The sequence below is a fragment of the Labrus mixtus genome, chromosome 22, assembly GCF_963584025.1.
Source record: "Labrus mixtus chromosome 22, fLabMix1.1, whole genome shotgun sequence".
In the NCBI taxonomy this organism is placed as follows: domain Eukaryota; kingdom Metazoa; phylum Chordata; class Actinopteri; order Labriformes; family Labridae; genus Labrus; species Labrus mixtus.
Window position 1 is genome coordinate 6,406,463 of NC_083633.1, and position 14,158 is coordinate 6,420,620.

Here is a 14,158-nt window from a genome sequence, read left to right on the forward strand (position 1 = left end):
ACAGGGAAACACACAGGCAGGAATACAAGAAACACTGAGGACAAACTAAATCATGAAACAGACACACAGAACTCAAGAATCTAACAAAACACACCAGAACACAGAGATACATGAGGATAATAAATGACAAAATAAAACAGAAAACACTGAAGACAAAACTAGGAAACACACAAGGGAAAAACCAGCAACACTAGGGAACATTAACACACAAGGGAAACAAACAACACTGGGAAAAAACAGGGAAACTCAAATACAAAACCAAATCATGACATTAATATCCTTGACTGTATGTCACAACAAAATGTAGAATTAGTACAGAAGACCTCACTTGTTTTCTTTTTACTTTAAAAAATCAGACAGGATTTTTCTCATATCTTGGCATTAAAAAAAACCAATTCTTTATTCAATTCAATAATATTCCGTAATGATACATAATATTAAAGTATTAAAGAGATCTATTGAAGAAAAAGAACATTACAAAGAAATTAGCAATTAGCATGTGAGGAATTTTCCATGATATTAATGAGGTTTCCACAGACTCATCGGGAAACAATACACATTTTGTCTTTGATTATAAAAGTTTCAAAATGTAGAAAATGGCATCATTCTTCCCATCTTTTTTCAAGAAAGGAACCCTTGACCCCACTCTAACTTAAAGATGTTTGGCTTGCAAGATGTCCCTGTCTGTAAGTTAAGTTACCTGCTCTTTTTGAAAAGTCTCCTCCGATTTTAAGTTTGTATATAAACTTCATAGCTCTATAAGAAAATGGTTGAATGATAAAAATTGAATGATTGTAAATCTTTCTGATAAATCCTATCCCTCTTCTTTGCTATAAAATTGCCTGATAAACATATGATGAAGGACTGCCTGAAATGAAATGGATAAGATTCATGAGCATGCAACTTCTTAACCCCTTTTCAAGCTTCAATCCTGACCCTCAACGCTTTGCCATTTTCATTCCCCACTCTCCCTCTCTCTCCCAATTTCCTACTTTATCAACTGTCTAAATGAAGGCATAGGCCCCCCTAAATTCTAAAAATATAAAAAAGTGGTAATGACAGCAGGTCTTAGTTACAGTGCTGTTGCAGAATAGAGTCTTAAAAGGCTATTATATAACTGCTTAAGACTCAACCAGCAAAAAAGTTAAACGTTAATAATTGAAACAAAAAGTTGGAAATGCACAAAGATTGTGTAGAGTGGTGTCTGACACCATGCAGATGATCTTTGCTCCAGTGTAGGAGAGAGTAGAAGGAACTTGGTATGATCCTTTTTTTCCAGCCCACAGTTGATAGTGATCAGATGATGATGGATTTGGAAGGACAACTACAAAAAAAAGAGGAAACAATAACTGTGTGCTACACTAAGTAAACCTCTTTCATATTCCACACACACTCATTTTTTAAAATTTTCATATAAAACCATTTTCTCTGCAGACTACAGTTATCCTGTTTGTGAAAGTTGTACACTGACCTTGTCTCAGCTCAAGGTCCTCCACAACCATCTTATTCTTCTAGGTGAACTTCTTCTGTTCGCTCCAGCAGATGATCACTATTAAAGCTGAACAAAAAACCAAGCATACATGAACTAGATTAAAAAAAAAAAAACATTCCTGTGACTGCATAGGTCAAATCACTTCCCCACACTTTGTGTACTTACCAATTAGAACGACAGGTATCAGCACAAGGCGTAGCAGCATCACAATGTACAACGTTGTTACCAATTTAAGGTTCACCATTGTGTCTCCAAACGCTATCTGGGATAAAGGAATAATCACACACATATTTGAAAAGAACATAAAGGCAACACATATTCTTCTGAGGTCTTCTGTACAACTACATTTACCACAATAACATTTGCATTTCATTTTTGCATAATAATGTCATGCTTAGTGTTGTATGGCTGAAAGTTTTACCTCTAACTCCCGAAATTTTGTAATGCGAGTGTTTCGGATCTCACAGGTGAAAAATTCAATCTCAGTCTCATCATTGGTTTCTTGGTCCACCATGATGCAGGGGTGTCGGTTTTCTTCATGAATGCCCCACACAGACAACTCTGTTATGTTCATCCCTAGTTTGTCTGCCTTTTTCTGAAATGAAAACAAAGACATGAGCGGATTTCAAACTGTCGATTTCCTAGTTTATAACATTTGTGCTAAAATTACCTGTATGGTGATGCGGACATTGTTCCCTGTCAGTGTAGAAGAGAAGCTTGTAAACTCAGGGTCTGGGTAGTAGGTTATTGTTGTGGAACAGGGCAAGGTTTCATTTGCTACTTTCAGAGACAAAGTGCTCGAAAAAGTTGAGTAAGCGTTTGTAGCTGCAGGCGAGTCATAGGTGAGAGTCTGTAGAGCCTGTTAAAAGATATTCATTTAATATATAAACTGTGTGCTGCATGTTGTGACTAGACAAGCTTGATAACTGAGCAATGCAATGTTACATCATGAAAATGTGTCTACATTTAAGTGACTTCAAGTTTACTCATCTAATGCAATGTTCTGTTGAATAGAATAAAATACATAAAGCACATTCCATTACAGGGAAGCTCAATGTGCTTTACACTGATGATATAAACACAGGAATTCAAGAAACAAACAGGTACTTCAACAATCATGATACAGATACAGAAATCTAACTTTTAAAAAGCACACATCCAATGCACATCAGAGACATCACATAGCAATTACACTAAATGATTTAATTCTTGGTACGACTAACAGATCTTCACTTGATGACCTGAGGGCCCTGGTAGGGTTGAAGTCTGTGAACAAGTCAAACGGATACTTGGGAGCTGAACCCTTAAGTGCTTTATGGACTAATAACAGGATTTTAAAGGTGATTCTGTATAGCACGGGGAGCCAATGGAGATTGAGGACGGGAGTCATATTTTCAAATTAGCTTGTGTGTGTGTGTCAGGACTCTGGCTGCTGAATTTGGAATAAGTTGGAGTTGTCTCATTGATTGTTTGGATAGCCCGGCATACAGAGCATTGCAGCAGTCTAACCTGGTTGAAATCAATGCATGGACTAATTTCTAAACATTAAATGGTAAATGGACTTGAGCTTGTATAGCCGTTTTCTAGTCTTCTGACTACTCAAAGCACTTTTACACCACAGGTCACACCTACACATTCACACACTGATGGTAGAGGCTGCTGAGTAAAGAGTCCATCAGAAGTAAATGATCCAATTCTTACACGTTTATACGCTGCTGACAAAGCAGTGGGAGAAACTTGGGGTTAAATGTCATGCCCAAGGACACATTGGACATGTGGCTGCAGAAGCTGGGGATCAAAACCCTGACCACAGCTGCTCCAGTTTGAGAAGTGACAAAACCTTTTAGGAAATGAGGTTGAATCAGGCAGCATGATATGATGTGACATGAGTAATGTAAAAATAGTGTCCACAGACCTGATAGGTGTTGTTACTGGGCAGTCTGACTTCCTGCACGACTTTGCTGTGTTTGATAGCTTCCACAAGCTCCAGGAGAGATCCCATTAATTTGATCTTCCGGTTTCCACTATGAGACACAGAGCAGCAAACAAGAACGATTTTAGTGCACATTGGATACCAGGGAGGGTTCTTACCATGATGGCCTCATATGGTTATGGAACAAGCATCTATCGCTTCCACATAAATCTGGGATTCCAACAAATTATTAATATGGGTCCTTAAAGATAGATTTTTTACTAAAGACATAACGATCCGGACTGGTTTAGAAAAGACATACTGCCACGAGCACAATTATGGTAGCAAAGCGTGCAAAATAACTGAAAATAGTTTAGATGGAAATGAGTGAATTTTTTTTTTAATGTTTTAGGTATAAATGAACAAAAATGCTCTAGAGCAGGGGTGGGCAATTGATGGACCGGGGGCCACATGCAGCCCCCATCAACCCTCAACGTGGCCCTCAGGTCAATTTTTACATATCAATTAATTGGAAACATGACAAAATCTGCCATGAACACATGAAAACCAGAACTGTGGAGAGTATTTGTAATGTTACAGGAGTCAGTATCAAATGTTTGTGTGTTTGAATTGTCTTCAAATGTTTTTTGATGTATTTAACTTAACCAGTCATGTTTTGTCCACAAATAAGGCTTGGTAATCAAAGTCTGTGTATCTGCATTTGTTATCATTTTTGTAGTCCTAAAACATTTGTTCCCAACTGGGTGTCCGGGCCCCCCTAGAAGGGGCGCCAAAGATCTCAGAGGTGAGGCTAAGATACAAGTGGCCAGGCTCCAAGCAACAAAGGTTAGGAAACACTGTTTTAAAACAGTCATACCTTATCCAAGTGCTTTTGGGTGAAATACTCGTGCAGGATGGTGCCGATCGGTAGGTGATTTTGGCGCTGCCATGGCAACTGCCATCTGGGAGGAGAAGGCATACTTTGACTACTCCTTTATTTTCTGCACTGGGAATGTGAAAGGTCAGATTTTCACCAGTGTTGTCCCAAACAGGAAACCTGAATAAAATAACAGAGAGAGAAACAACAGTTGTTAGTCGTACATCAATATTCACTTGTCTGCATGGGAAACTTTTTTAAAACATCATAGTAAGAAGCATTGCACCAAAATCTGCCACAAAATAATTTAACACCCATTTTAAATGTAAAAGTTGGTGTCTACAGATTGCATCCATCCAAATTAAATTGTCTGAAAACAATTCAGTTTTCTAGAAATTGCATGTGTGAAATAAGCTATTGAATTGTTAAATGAAATGTTAAGAGTGTTAGAAATAACTCACTCTTGTGGTGTGCAGTCTGCCTGGAACCTCACTCTGATCACAGAACTGAGGTTAAAACCCTTCAACACTGCATTGTTTCTGCCGTAGAAGGACACAACACTGGGAGTGATGGAGGAGATCTGTGGTCTCTGAAATGAAATGTGCACTAAATTATTATTATGTGAATGAGGTGAAAACGAGGGAAAACAGTGTGTGAGAGTTACGGTTCAGACTCACTGAGAAGTTCATCCATGACTCCATCATCTGGCAAACACCGTCCTGCAGGAGAAGGTGAGTAGAATATGTTTAGGCAGGTTTCCATGACATGCGTTGGAAAGGGATTAAGCTAACAAAGTTCAAAAACATGAAACAGTACAAAAATGAAGCTTAAGGATTATAACAGTAAATAAAAATAAAAATAATTACATTTCCTACTCCTTTATTGGCCCAGGAACATCCGTTTGTGGTCCAGCTACACCCAGCATCAATGCACTGCCGACACCTGAAGACAAAACAGTTCATGTAGTTTTCTTAGGCACAGCGCTACTTGGTCCGGTTAAGGGGAAATGTCATTGTTTTTGTTAAAACTTAACCTTAAGTTAACCTGATCTTTTAACAACACACCAACAGGTATTTCTGAACTCTTTCACTTCATTTTTCAACACAGGAAGTTGCAGCTTATCTCTAACAGGGTCGGATCTTCCTGATGCAGTACAGGGCAACTGGAAAGGATCATGTTGAGGAAATCAAGGCCATGTGAACCTTAAATGTTAGCTAGAGTTGAAGGTGGTGTTCATTCATACATTTCGAGACATTAACAAGGCATGACAAAATTCTTGCTGGGACTGTGAAGTCATCTGGCAGGAATGACAGGAAGAGCTAAGTATCGTCAGCATAGCAATGGTATGAGAAACCATGAGAGCAGATATTTGCACCAAGTGTGGTGGTGTATATTGAGAAGAGAAGGGGACCGAGCACTGACCCTTGAGGCACCCCTTTGGACAAATTGTGTGCACCTGATGGGTAATCATGTTGAACCTTATAGCAGAGGTTTCTAAGGAGACTAGTCTGTGAACTGCCGACTTATTCAAGTGCAAAACTCATCCCTGCCTCAGATATACCAAAATATAACAGGAAATCCCCCAAATTTGAAGGAAAAACATTGGTTTTCAGACTTCCTCTCTAGATAGCTCATCATAAGGAAACTATCTGTTTTCCATCATTTTTTGGTTCATTTCAGTCTTTGCAAAATAGGGGCATGACAAGTTTAGCTATTCTTTCTTATCCCTTATTTTCTACTAAGATTTGTAGAAAATGAATAGTAGACTTACAAGACAGATGTTGGTGGTCCACTAATTTTGGTGCAGTTGAGAAGGTTCAGCCGTTCTAACAGTTCTGACGTCCCAAGTCCAACCTTAAGTTTAATAGGCAGTCCTGTTAAGTTAAAAAATAAATACAGGGAATATTTAACCTTTTTAATTTCATGAAATTCTTGACTGTCCTTGATTTGAAATACTTCAATTCCCTTGGTTATCTTAGAATAATAAAATTGCTTACCTTGAGCAGGAAATGTAGTATTTTCAAGTATGAAGGTGCACTGTGGGAATTGTAGTTCATGGTTTTTCATTTTAAAATGTTCTAATTGACAGATGAAGTTAGAAAGTGCACTCTTGCCCACCGACAGATGCATCTGGATGGTAAGTGTGATCTGAGAAAAGTCCAGATATGAGAGTATGAAACAGGAATTCAAAATTTCATCCAAAAAGCAACTGTACTTGGTTAAAGTTCTGGAAGATGTTTCACCTCTTCTCTGAAAGGATTTTCTTTGGACCAATCTTTCAGAGTGAAGGTGAAATGTCGTGAGAACTTCCACTAAGTCCAGCTGCCTTTTGGATTATACTTCAAGTTACCATGACCTGGACGACTGAGAACCTTCAAAAGAAAACTGATAATAGTTCAAAACTTGTATATAGCCTGCACCTGTCCAGTGTTTTCCTGTGCAACTTTGTATGAAACCATCTTCTGTTGAGAATCATCAGGAATGGACAGCCAGTCTGAGTCTTTGCAGTCATCTTCAAACGTACAGCTAGGAGGAGAAAAATTAAGTTTTAAACAAGTGTTTATTTGCATGAAGACGTTGTTGAAAGATCAGAAAGAGTTATGCAATTGTTGAATTTGTTTTATCATATAATTACTTTTTCTTTTATTATCATTTAATCAATTTATAATTTACTTCATATATTTACTTTTTCTTTTATTATCATTTAATCAATTTATCATTTACTTCACATATTTACTTTTTCTTTTGATATCACTTATATATACATATGTCATATAGTCGCTATGACTTTTGGTTTTTGGCTTTATTAATATTTCCTGTCAATCCTACACACACCTGCGGTGCCTACGCACCTGAGAGGTCAGGATGAGTGTGCCATAATTTGAGCAAAACCACATACCAGCTCGTAGGCGTATAGCGTATTTGCGAATCTGCCTGGTTCACGGTCTTCGAACTAGAACCACATATGAACTTAGTATCACTTGTGTTACCTTGTATGCCTTGACATCAAAACCACACATGAACTTGGTTGAACTTGGTATCAACTGTGGATGTATCTCGTTTCTGCGAATATGCTTTGTTGAGGTCTTACAGAATCTTTACAGAAGTTATTTTTTGCTTTTCTAAAGGACTCCACGTCACTCTGACTTTTGAATCCACATTTTGGGACTTAGTCTCTGAGACCAAGATCTTTTAAAACCTCAAGTGTCTACACTCTCTTTGGTCTTTGTGTTTTGCTTTTACTTTTTACATTTTTATATTTTTACTTTTACTGTTTTGTATTTGCATTTATTTTATCATTTGAAGTTTTTATTACATTTTCGGAAACTTTTTGAAATCATTTTCTGACTGAAATCATTTACACCACAAAGACCGGAGTCTCCCTTAAGGACCCCGTGAACCTCGGAAGGTAAGCTTGAGCAGTAACACCACGGCACACTTCTACTGACTTTTACTACACACCTCATACACACCTAACATCCTAGCGAGGGGAGTTCATAGTTATTCCCTCTCAGGGGGCGAATCTAGTGTCCTATACCAGGGGTTATTCTTGAATTCAATTATTCTAGAAATTAATGTTAGGCAGATAATCCTAGGGCTGTGATTATAACTTGTCCATCTGTCCTCCAAAGGGTGTTAGTGGAGTAATTTTACATAGCTCCAGGTACTAGGGGTACCAGGTACTAGAAAGGGCAGAATATCGGCTGGTAGGGAGCGAGCTCTCACTTAGTTCTAGGAAAGAGTAGTCTAGTTAACTAATGGGAGGTGAGCTTCCGTTAGCTATAGTAAAGTTATTCACCCCTTTTTGCATGTCCAGGACATGCTACAACGTCAACTGCAGATGTTGTTTCTCTGACCTTTTGTCAGATCCGCACCAAACACAGTACGGATCCTGCGCAGACCAACAGTCCTGCAATGTTTTGTAAGTGCTGCACTTTGACACTGGAACACGATTTATCTATTAAAAAGAAAACACAACACAATACAAAGCAACTTAGCAACACTTTATAATATAGCATGCATATGTCAAAAAAAGGTACCGCAAATAAATCCAAAAGACAAATAAACCTACCTGGTTTTGAAATGGCACGTACACATGTTTAAGATCCACCTGATCTAGATGTAATGTCTGAAACACTTTGCGGTCGTCACTGGTTTTGTAGAGCACTCTGGAACACGTGGTCTGGTACTTCTTGTCCACAGCAAGCTGAAAGTGAACACATAGTTGTATCTTTCTGTGAGACTAAGCTGCTCTGCTGACGGATATATTTGGAAAGTTATTTGCAGGCACAGTTAGCGGCGGCTGTGGTCTTTTTTTTTTTTGAAGTACAGTTGCATTAGCATGAATGTCTGGTTAAAGCAGGGATGTCAGACATCTGTTGCCGTATCCGGCCCGACAGCAAGTTTCATCCGTTTTGGGAAGAAGGAGGAAATGTATTGAAAAATATTTTGAGATTTTTTATAAATTAAATATTTGTAATAGGCTACGTATTTTCCCCGAATTGTATTAAAACCTATGTAAAATGATACGAATATTAATTAAACGGGGCACTTTGAACTATCTTCTCAGCAGGGAGTATCACGAGCTGCTCCTGCTTTACGCTGGTAATACATCACATCAGAAAACAGACTGAACACCTGAGAGAGGTGACACAGAATGCAGGTTTTCAATAGAGATCGAAGGAGCGATATTTCTTTAGTTTTATTTGCTCACAAGTTGCCAGAGTCGTATCAGAGCTACGGGACTTAACGACAGACACACCGCTGCACTGCGCGCGCATCCTGACGGTCTTCAGCTCTGTCCACACTTCTTACCAGTTTCTCCTGTCTTCACTGATGTAAAACAAAAGTTTGAGTAATAATAACAAAGCTTCCTATGGAGTGAGCCACAAAGAGCAGCTCGTGCAAATAAAAAACAATCATCTCCGCCATGCGTAATGGCCCAGACCGTCTCCTCACATCCAGACTAAGTGTAGGTTGCGGACACCGGCGTTTAGCCTGATGCATCGACCGACTAGTTTTACCTCTGGTTATTGTAAAAACAGTAAATTAAAATGAATATTAACTGATTTTAATTACAGATGGTTCATTTTTAGGTCACCCAGAGGTGAACGTGTTGTGTTGATCACCTAAAAGTTTCAGCGCGACATCACTTCTAAATGCAGTAGCCTGCTGTTGCACCTTTATCACCAGCTTTCATCAGACCGTAAAAATATAACTATTACTGAACATTTCATTCTTATCCAAATACGATATCATGCACATCATGGCACAGATTCATGGCGCATAAAAAGTCAGTGACAGAGTTAGATCACGATAGTGCGGACACGTAGAAGAACGGACTGCCAGACTCATATCAAAAGTGGTTTAACTGAGTTTACTTAGTTGAAGAAGGTGAACTCCACACAGAGCTGATCAGACTGCAGTGCGCAACGCTGAAGGATCAACTCAAGTCTGTTGGTTTGGAAACATGTTATAATTTTATAATGCCTAACACTAAAATACCTGAAGATGACTTCGGTCTTTGCATCAAAGACACTCTGTGTGTTTGTGACAACATATTCATGTGAGCAGGTTTTATCTGTAATGAACCTTAACGAGTGCAAACGGTGCTGTGGCCTGACACACACAGATCTAAAGTCTCTCTTTCTCTCTCTCTCTCTCTCTCTCTCTCTCTAATGCACTGATCCCAGGGCAGGTAGAATAACCTGAGTCAAAGTTTCTATGACCTTGAACAGCAATATTAAAACATAATATAATAATCTCAAACAAAACATAATTATTGATGTTGTCTACTGTAATGTTGTATATTTAAAAAAAAAATTGCAAGTACCTTTTTTGTCTTTTATTCTAATCATACAATTAAAGCATTTGTTAATTGGTGACTTTCAGCCTCAGCGAAACGCTTGTTCACCTCCGACACCATGAAGTGTAGAAAACGTGTAAGAAAAAGAAAATGGCTCCAAGTCCAGCGACATCAACGCAATATTTATTACAGCAGAACATAGTTTGTGTTTGGCATCGAGGCTCAGGAAATCTGTGGGAGCTGCTCAGGGTTGGGGTACCCAGAACATTATTGGTGAAAAATTGAAAATGTGTGTGAGGGGTCAAACTAGGATTTTTTTAGGATTCTGAATCCATTGCAAGCATGTTTAGCACAAAATCCACTCCTTGGTGGTACATTGGTTAGTGTGCGAGCCCCATGTATGGAGGCTGTAGTCTTCCAAGCGGGCGGTCCAGATTCAAATCCCGCCTGTGGCTCCTCTCCCGCATGTCATTCCTCACTTTTTCTCTCTCTGATTTCCAACTCTATCCACTGTCCTATCTCTCCATTAAATGCACAAAAAGCCCAAAAATAAAAATCTTTAAAATACAGTCCTCACTGATATCAATGTCTCGAATACTAGTTAGAAAACAATACTGCACCACAATGTCAAATTAGAGCTTCGATTGGGCCCGAAATATCCAGGCTGACCGGACCCAAGCCAGGCCTGTCCATCCAATTTGCTGTATCTATGGGCCTGACCCAGAAGAAAACCCAACTTTAAGCAGCTCTTAAGGATTTTCTGAAAACATTGATGAAGAGTTTTCTTGGTATTGAATTCATTCCTATATTTATTTTACTGTAATGCTCTCCTTTATGGTCTACCAAAGAATATTCATTCAGCTCCAATTAATTCCTGTGATTTTAAAAAGGATTGTATTAGTTTATTAAGCACTGCATGGCCTTGCACTGGACTACGTCTCAGAGATGTTTTTAGTTTATGAACTAAAGATCCTCCAGCTCTTCTCTTTAAATTATTCCACAGAGAAAAACAAAGATTTTAGGTGACACTGCTTTCAGCCACTACGCTATAAGGCGCTGGGACGGTCTGCCGAGGATCTGGAACTATTAATACTTTTAAAAGTAGTGTTAAAAAAACATACCTACTCAGTCTGGCTTTTATGTAGGCTAATGGTTTTATTTCTTAGTCGTATCACTATTTGTATTTGTTTCTTTAATCTTTTATTTTCTTAACTATTTTTATTATTCACTCTTTACCTTTTTATTCTTCATATATTTTTTTATTATTCCTCTTGGTGAGCATTAGTCTCTACTTCTAAATCCATTTTAAGTTTTACCATGTTTTGTCACTATTTAGTGTTTTTTCCCTCATTCATCAGCTGCTGTAAAGCCCTTTGAATTGCGTTTGATTTGTATGAAAGGTGCTATAGAAACAAAGCTTGATTGATTGAAGCATCATTATTGAACTGAACTAGATTCCCCTCTCTGCCCTCTTTGCTGTCGTTTAACTTCTCCCAGTCTGCAGTAATGTTGGCTTCCAGACTCTTCTTCTTTCAAAGTAATTTCCTGAGATAGTGAATGTTCACTTTTTACACTCACCTTAATGAGCTGCCCATCTCCCGTCCCGATGAAGAAAACCATCCAGTTTTTCTGTGTCACCGCCAGCACAGAAGTCATGTAGTTCTGCTTGAAGATCACCTTCTTCGGCTTCAGTGTCTTTGGCTTTAAAAGAGTCAACAAATACCTCATCAGATATCACAACAGTGTTTATAATAACGGCCAATTACGACTCATTAATGTCAGCTTCCGTTCATCGGGTTGTTTTTATTTTATACTATATTATTATTATATATATTGATAAATATATATATATATATATATATATATATTGATATATATATATTTTTTAAAGACATATAACATTACTCAGACTCATCTAAAATGAATTAATATCTAAATGGGTGATATGAATCTGCAAAAACAGTCAGGACAATTTCCTGACACGTTCAATTATTTTTTTTTTCATTTTGAAATAAGTCAGCAATGCCTTGTTCCTTTCGAAAAAGAACTGACAACCAGACAAGATTGCACTTTGAATTAACTGTCAATACTTTTTACTTGATTATGAAAATGTTTTTAGATGCAGAAACTTCCCCTAAGATTATTAGTAGTAAATATGATGCAACAAAGTGAGCTTCTTTTCCTCCGTGCATTTGTTTCTCTAGCTTTTTAGAGCTTGCTCATTTATTTCAATAAGGATTCCAATTAATGATTATGCGGGTTCTTTTTGATTCTGGACGTGAGATTGCTTGCACTTGAAATGGAAGATTGTTTCAGTGTGGTGTGATAAACCTGGAAATACTAGCTCTGTGTTGAGACAACTTCTTATGCTCTATTGAAACTTTTTGTACATTATGACGAACCTCCTCCTCTTTCTGATCACCACAGTCAGAGCAGAAGTCCGGGTCCATATCTTGCTCTCTGGTGAGATCAGGGCTGATGTCGAACAGCACCAATTCGGTGTTGGTTTGTCCTCCGTCCACACTGAACACGCCGCACCAGAGCACCGGCGGACCGCCCGGGATCACCGAGGAGGCGATCAGTCTGAGTCCTTTCTCTCCATCAGAGACTCTGAGAGTTGCGCCCCGGAGCGACTTCAGAGTCTGAAGTTTACCTCCTTTGCCTTCAAGCCAAAGGAGACGCACTTTGTTGTTTCTGTCTTTTGAGGGCAGATTGGAGAAAAGATAGATGATGGAATTAATCTGAAATCCATCCACAAACTCCACATCGTCTTCCCGTATGATTTTAGGACTTCCTATCTCTTCGCTATTAATAGAAAATATTAGTCCTGGTTGATTGTTATTCGTGTTACAAAGGTTCACTGCATCTGACAAAGCTGGGCAGCCTGTCTTTGTCGGCTCTTTCTTGTATTGCTGCACGGCGGTGAGAATGTAAGTCTCTGCCCGGGTCCGAGTCTCCACACTCACCAGGAGGCTCACGGACGCACTGCTGCGCCACAAAGAACCTACCTCGGTTTCTTCCCAGTACAGAACATTGGCAATGTTCTTGAAGTCCAACAGTTCACAATAACCGCACCCCTTATCAATAACACCGCAAACTATCACATTTTCGTCTGCAACATGCGGCAATAACACGTTGACACTGAACGTAACGTTCCCCTTATCAGAAGATCGGGTTAACTTTAGGTCTTTTGTGCCAGGAATGTGTGCCAAGAATCCTCTCTGGCTCAGACTCCGGACCAGAGTCAGGTCGTGGTTTAGTTGGTACAGCATCTCCTCAGTAGCGATGTAAACCGTGCCATTGGCCACGGCGAAGTGACGGAGGTCTCCCTTTAAGTTAAATCTTCCATCCTCCTCCAGGCACTGAGCCGCTTCTCCCCAAAGAATTAACAGAGCAGGCAGGAGGATCATCATCGAGCAGAGATGGCAGCTTGTCGCTCATACACTGACGGTCCTCATGACACTCTGCACTGCTACAGAAAGTCAGTGGAGTCGTGCGTAAAAGCGCAGTGCGCCTAGTTAAAAAGAGAAGTGCGAAAAGTAGGAGGGCGCGCGCCGAAACCGAAATCTAATCGACAGTGTAATTATGTCGCTATATGTAAATATAATGTGTGCTATCATTTAGCATTTAGCATTCATTCATCTAGTTCGCACAGCCCAATAATCATGGGGGTGATGACAGCTTCCAGATTTAATTTGTTATCCAGAGGAGCATCAATCAGGGAAACATGGTGAGGACATTATCGTCTTCACTCATCAGCTTTTCGTGTCATTTGAGTACTTCTGATTGGTCTGTGTTATGGCGAATCAACATTGCCCATAGTGTTTTGTGTGATGACATCTAGTGTCAGCTCTGTGAAGTTGTTTTTTGTTCTTCAGAATACCAGAAAGAAAAGCAGTCAGCCACCATCAGGGCTGGACTGGTTAATCTGGATTACCGAGGGAGGGGTGGGGGTCCGCTCTGGTCCGGAGTCTGACCCACAGATGATTCTTGGCACAGATTCCTGCCCCATCGGAGCCGAAGTTAAACCTATCTACTCTCTTTTTAATGTAACTGCTCATCACCGGTCCA

At 39.2% G+C, this 14,158-nt stretch overlaps 1 protein-coding gene across 2 annotated transcripts; it reads right to left on the reverse strand.

Annotated features, from left to right (window-relative positions):
• Nucleotides 1-1,868: 1,868 nt before the first annotated feature.
• On the reverse strand, nucleotides 1,869-13,700 carry LOC132956728 (plexin-C1-like). Of its 2 annotated transcripts, none has more exons than XM_061030338.1 (14): nucleotides 12,490-13,700; nucleotides 11,666-11,782; nucleotides 8,354-8,488; nucleotides 8,139-8,239; nucleotides 6,702-6,807; nucleotides 6,279-6,429; nucleotides 6,053-6,155; nucleotides 5,148-5,223; nucleotides 4,959-5,000; nucleotides 4,743-4,870; nucleotides 4,282-4,461; nucleotides 3,408-3,516; nucleotides 2,163-2,351; nucleotides 1,869-2,087 (listed from the first exon to the last, which is right to left on the reverse strand). In XM_061030338.1, exons 1-14 carry the CDS (start codon nucleotides 13,498-13,500, stop codon nucleotides 1,887-1,889), a joined length of 2,649 nt encoding a protein of 882 aa, XP_060886321.1. In that variant the 5' UTR covers nucleotides 13,501-13,700; the 3' UTR covers nucleotides 1,869-1,886. The 2 variants fall into 2 exon arrangements, with proteins under 2 accessions (XP_060886321.1, XP_060886320.1); XM_061030337.1 differs by having other exon boundaries at nucleotides 11,666-11,788.
• Nucleotides 13,701-14,158: the final 458 nt, after the last annotated feature.

Coding starts and splice junctions, on each gene's coding strand:
- LOC132956728 (XM_061030337.1), bottom strand. CDS start 13,500: ATGATGATCCTCCTGCCTGCTCTGTTAATTCTTTGGGGAGAAGCGGCT. Junction 8,240..8,353: donor ACGTGCCATTTCAAAACCAG/GTAGGTTTATTT, acceptor TCTTTTTAATAG/ATAAATCGTGTTCCAGTGTC. Junction 5,224..6,052: donor GGACCACCAACATCTGTCTT/GTAAGTCTACTA, acceptor TTTTGTCTTCAG/GTGTCGGCAGTGCATTGATG.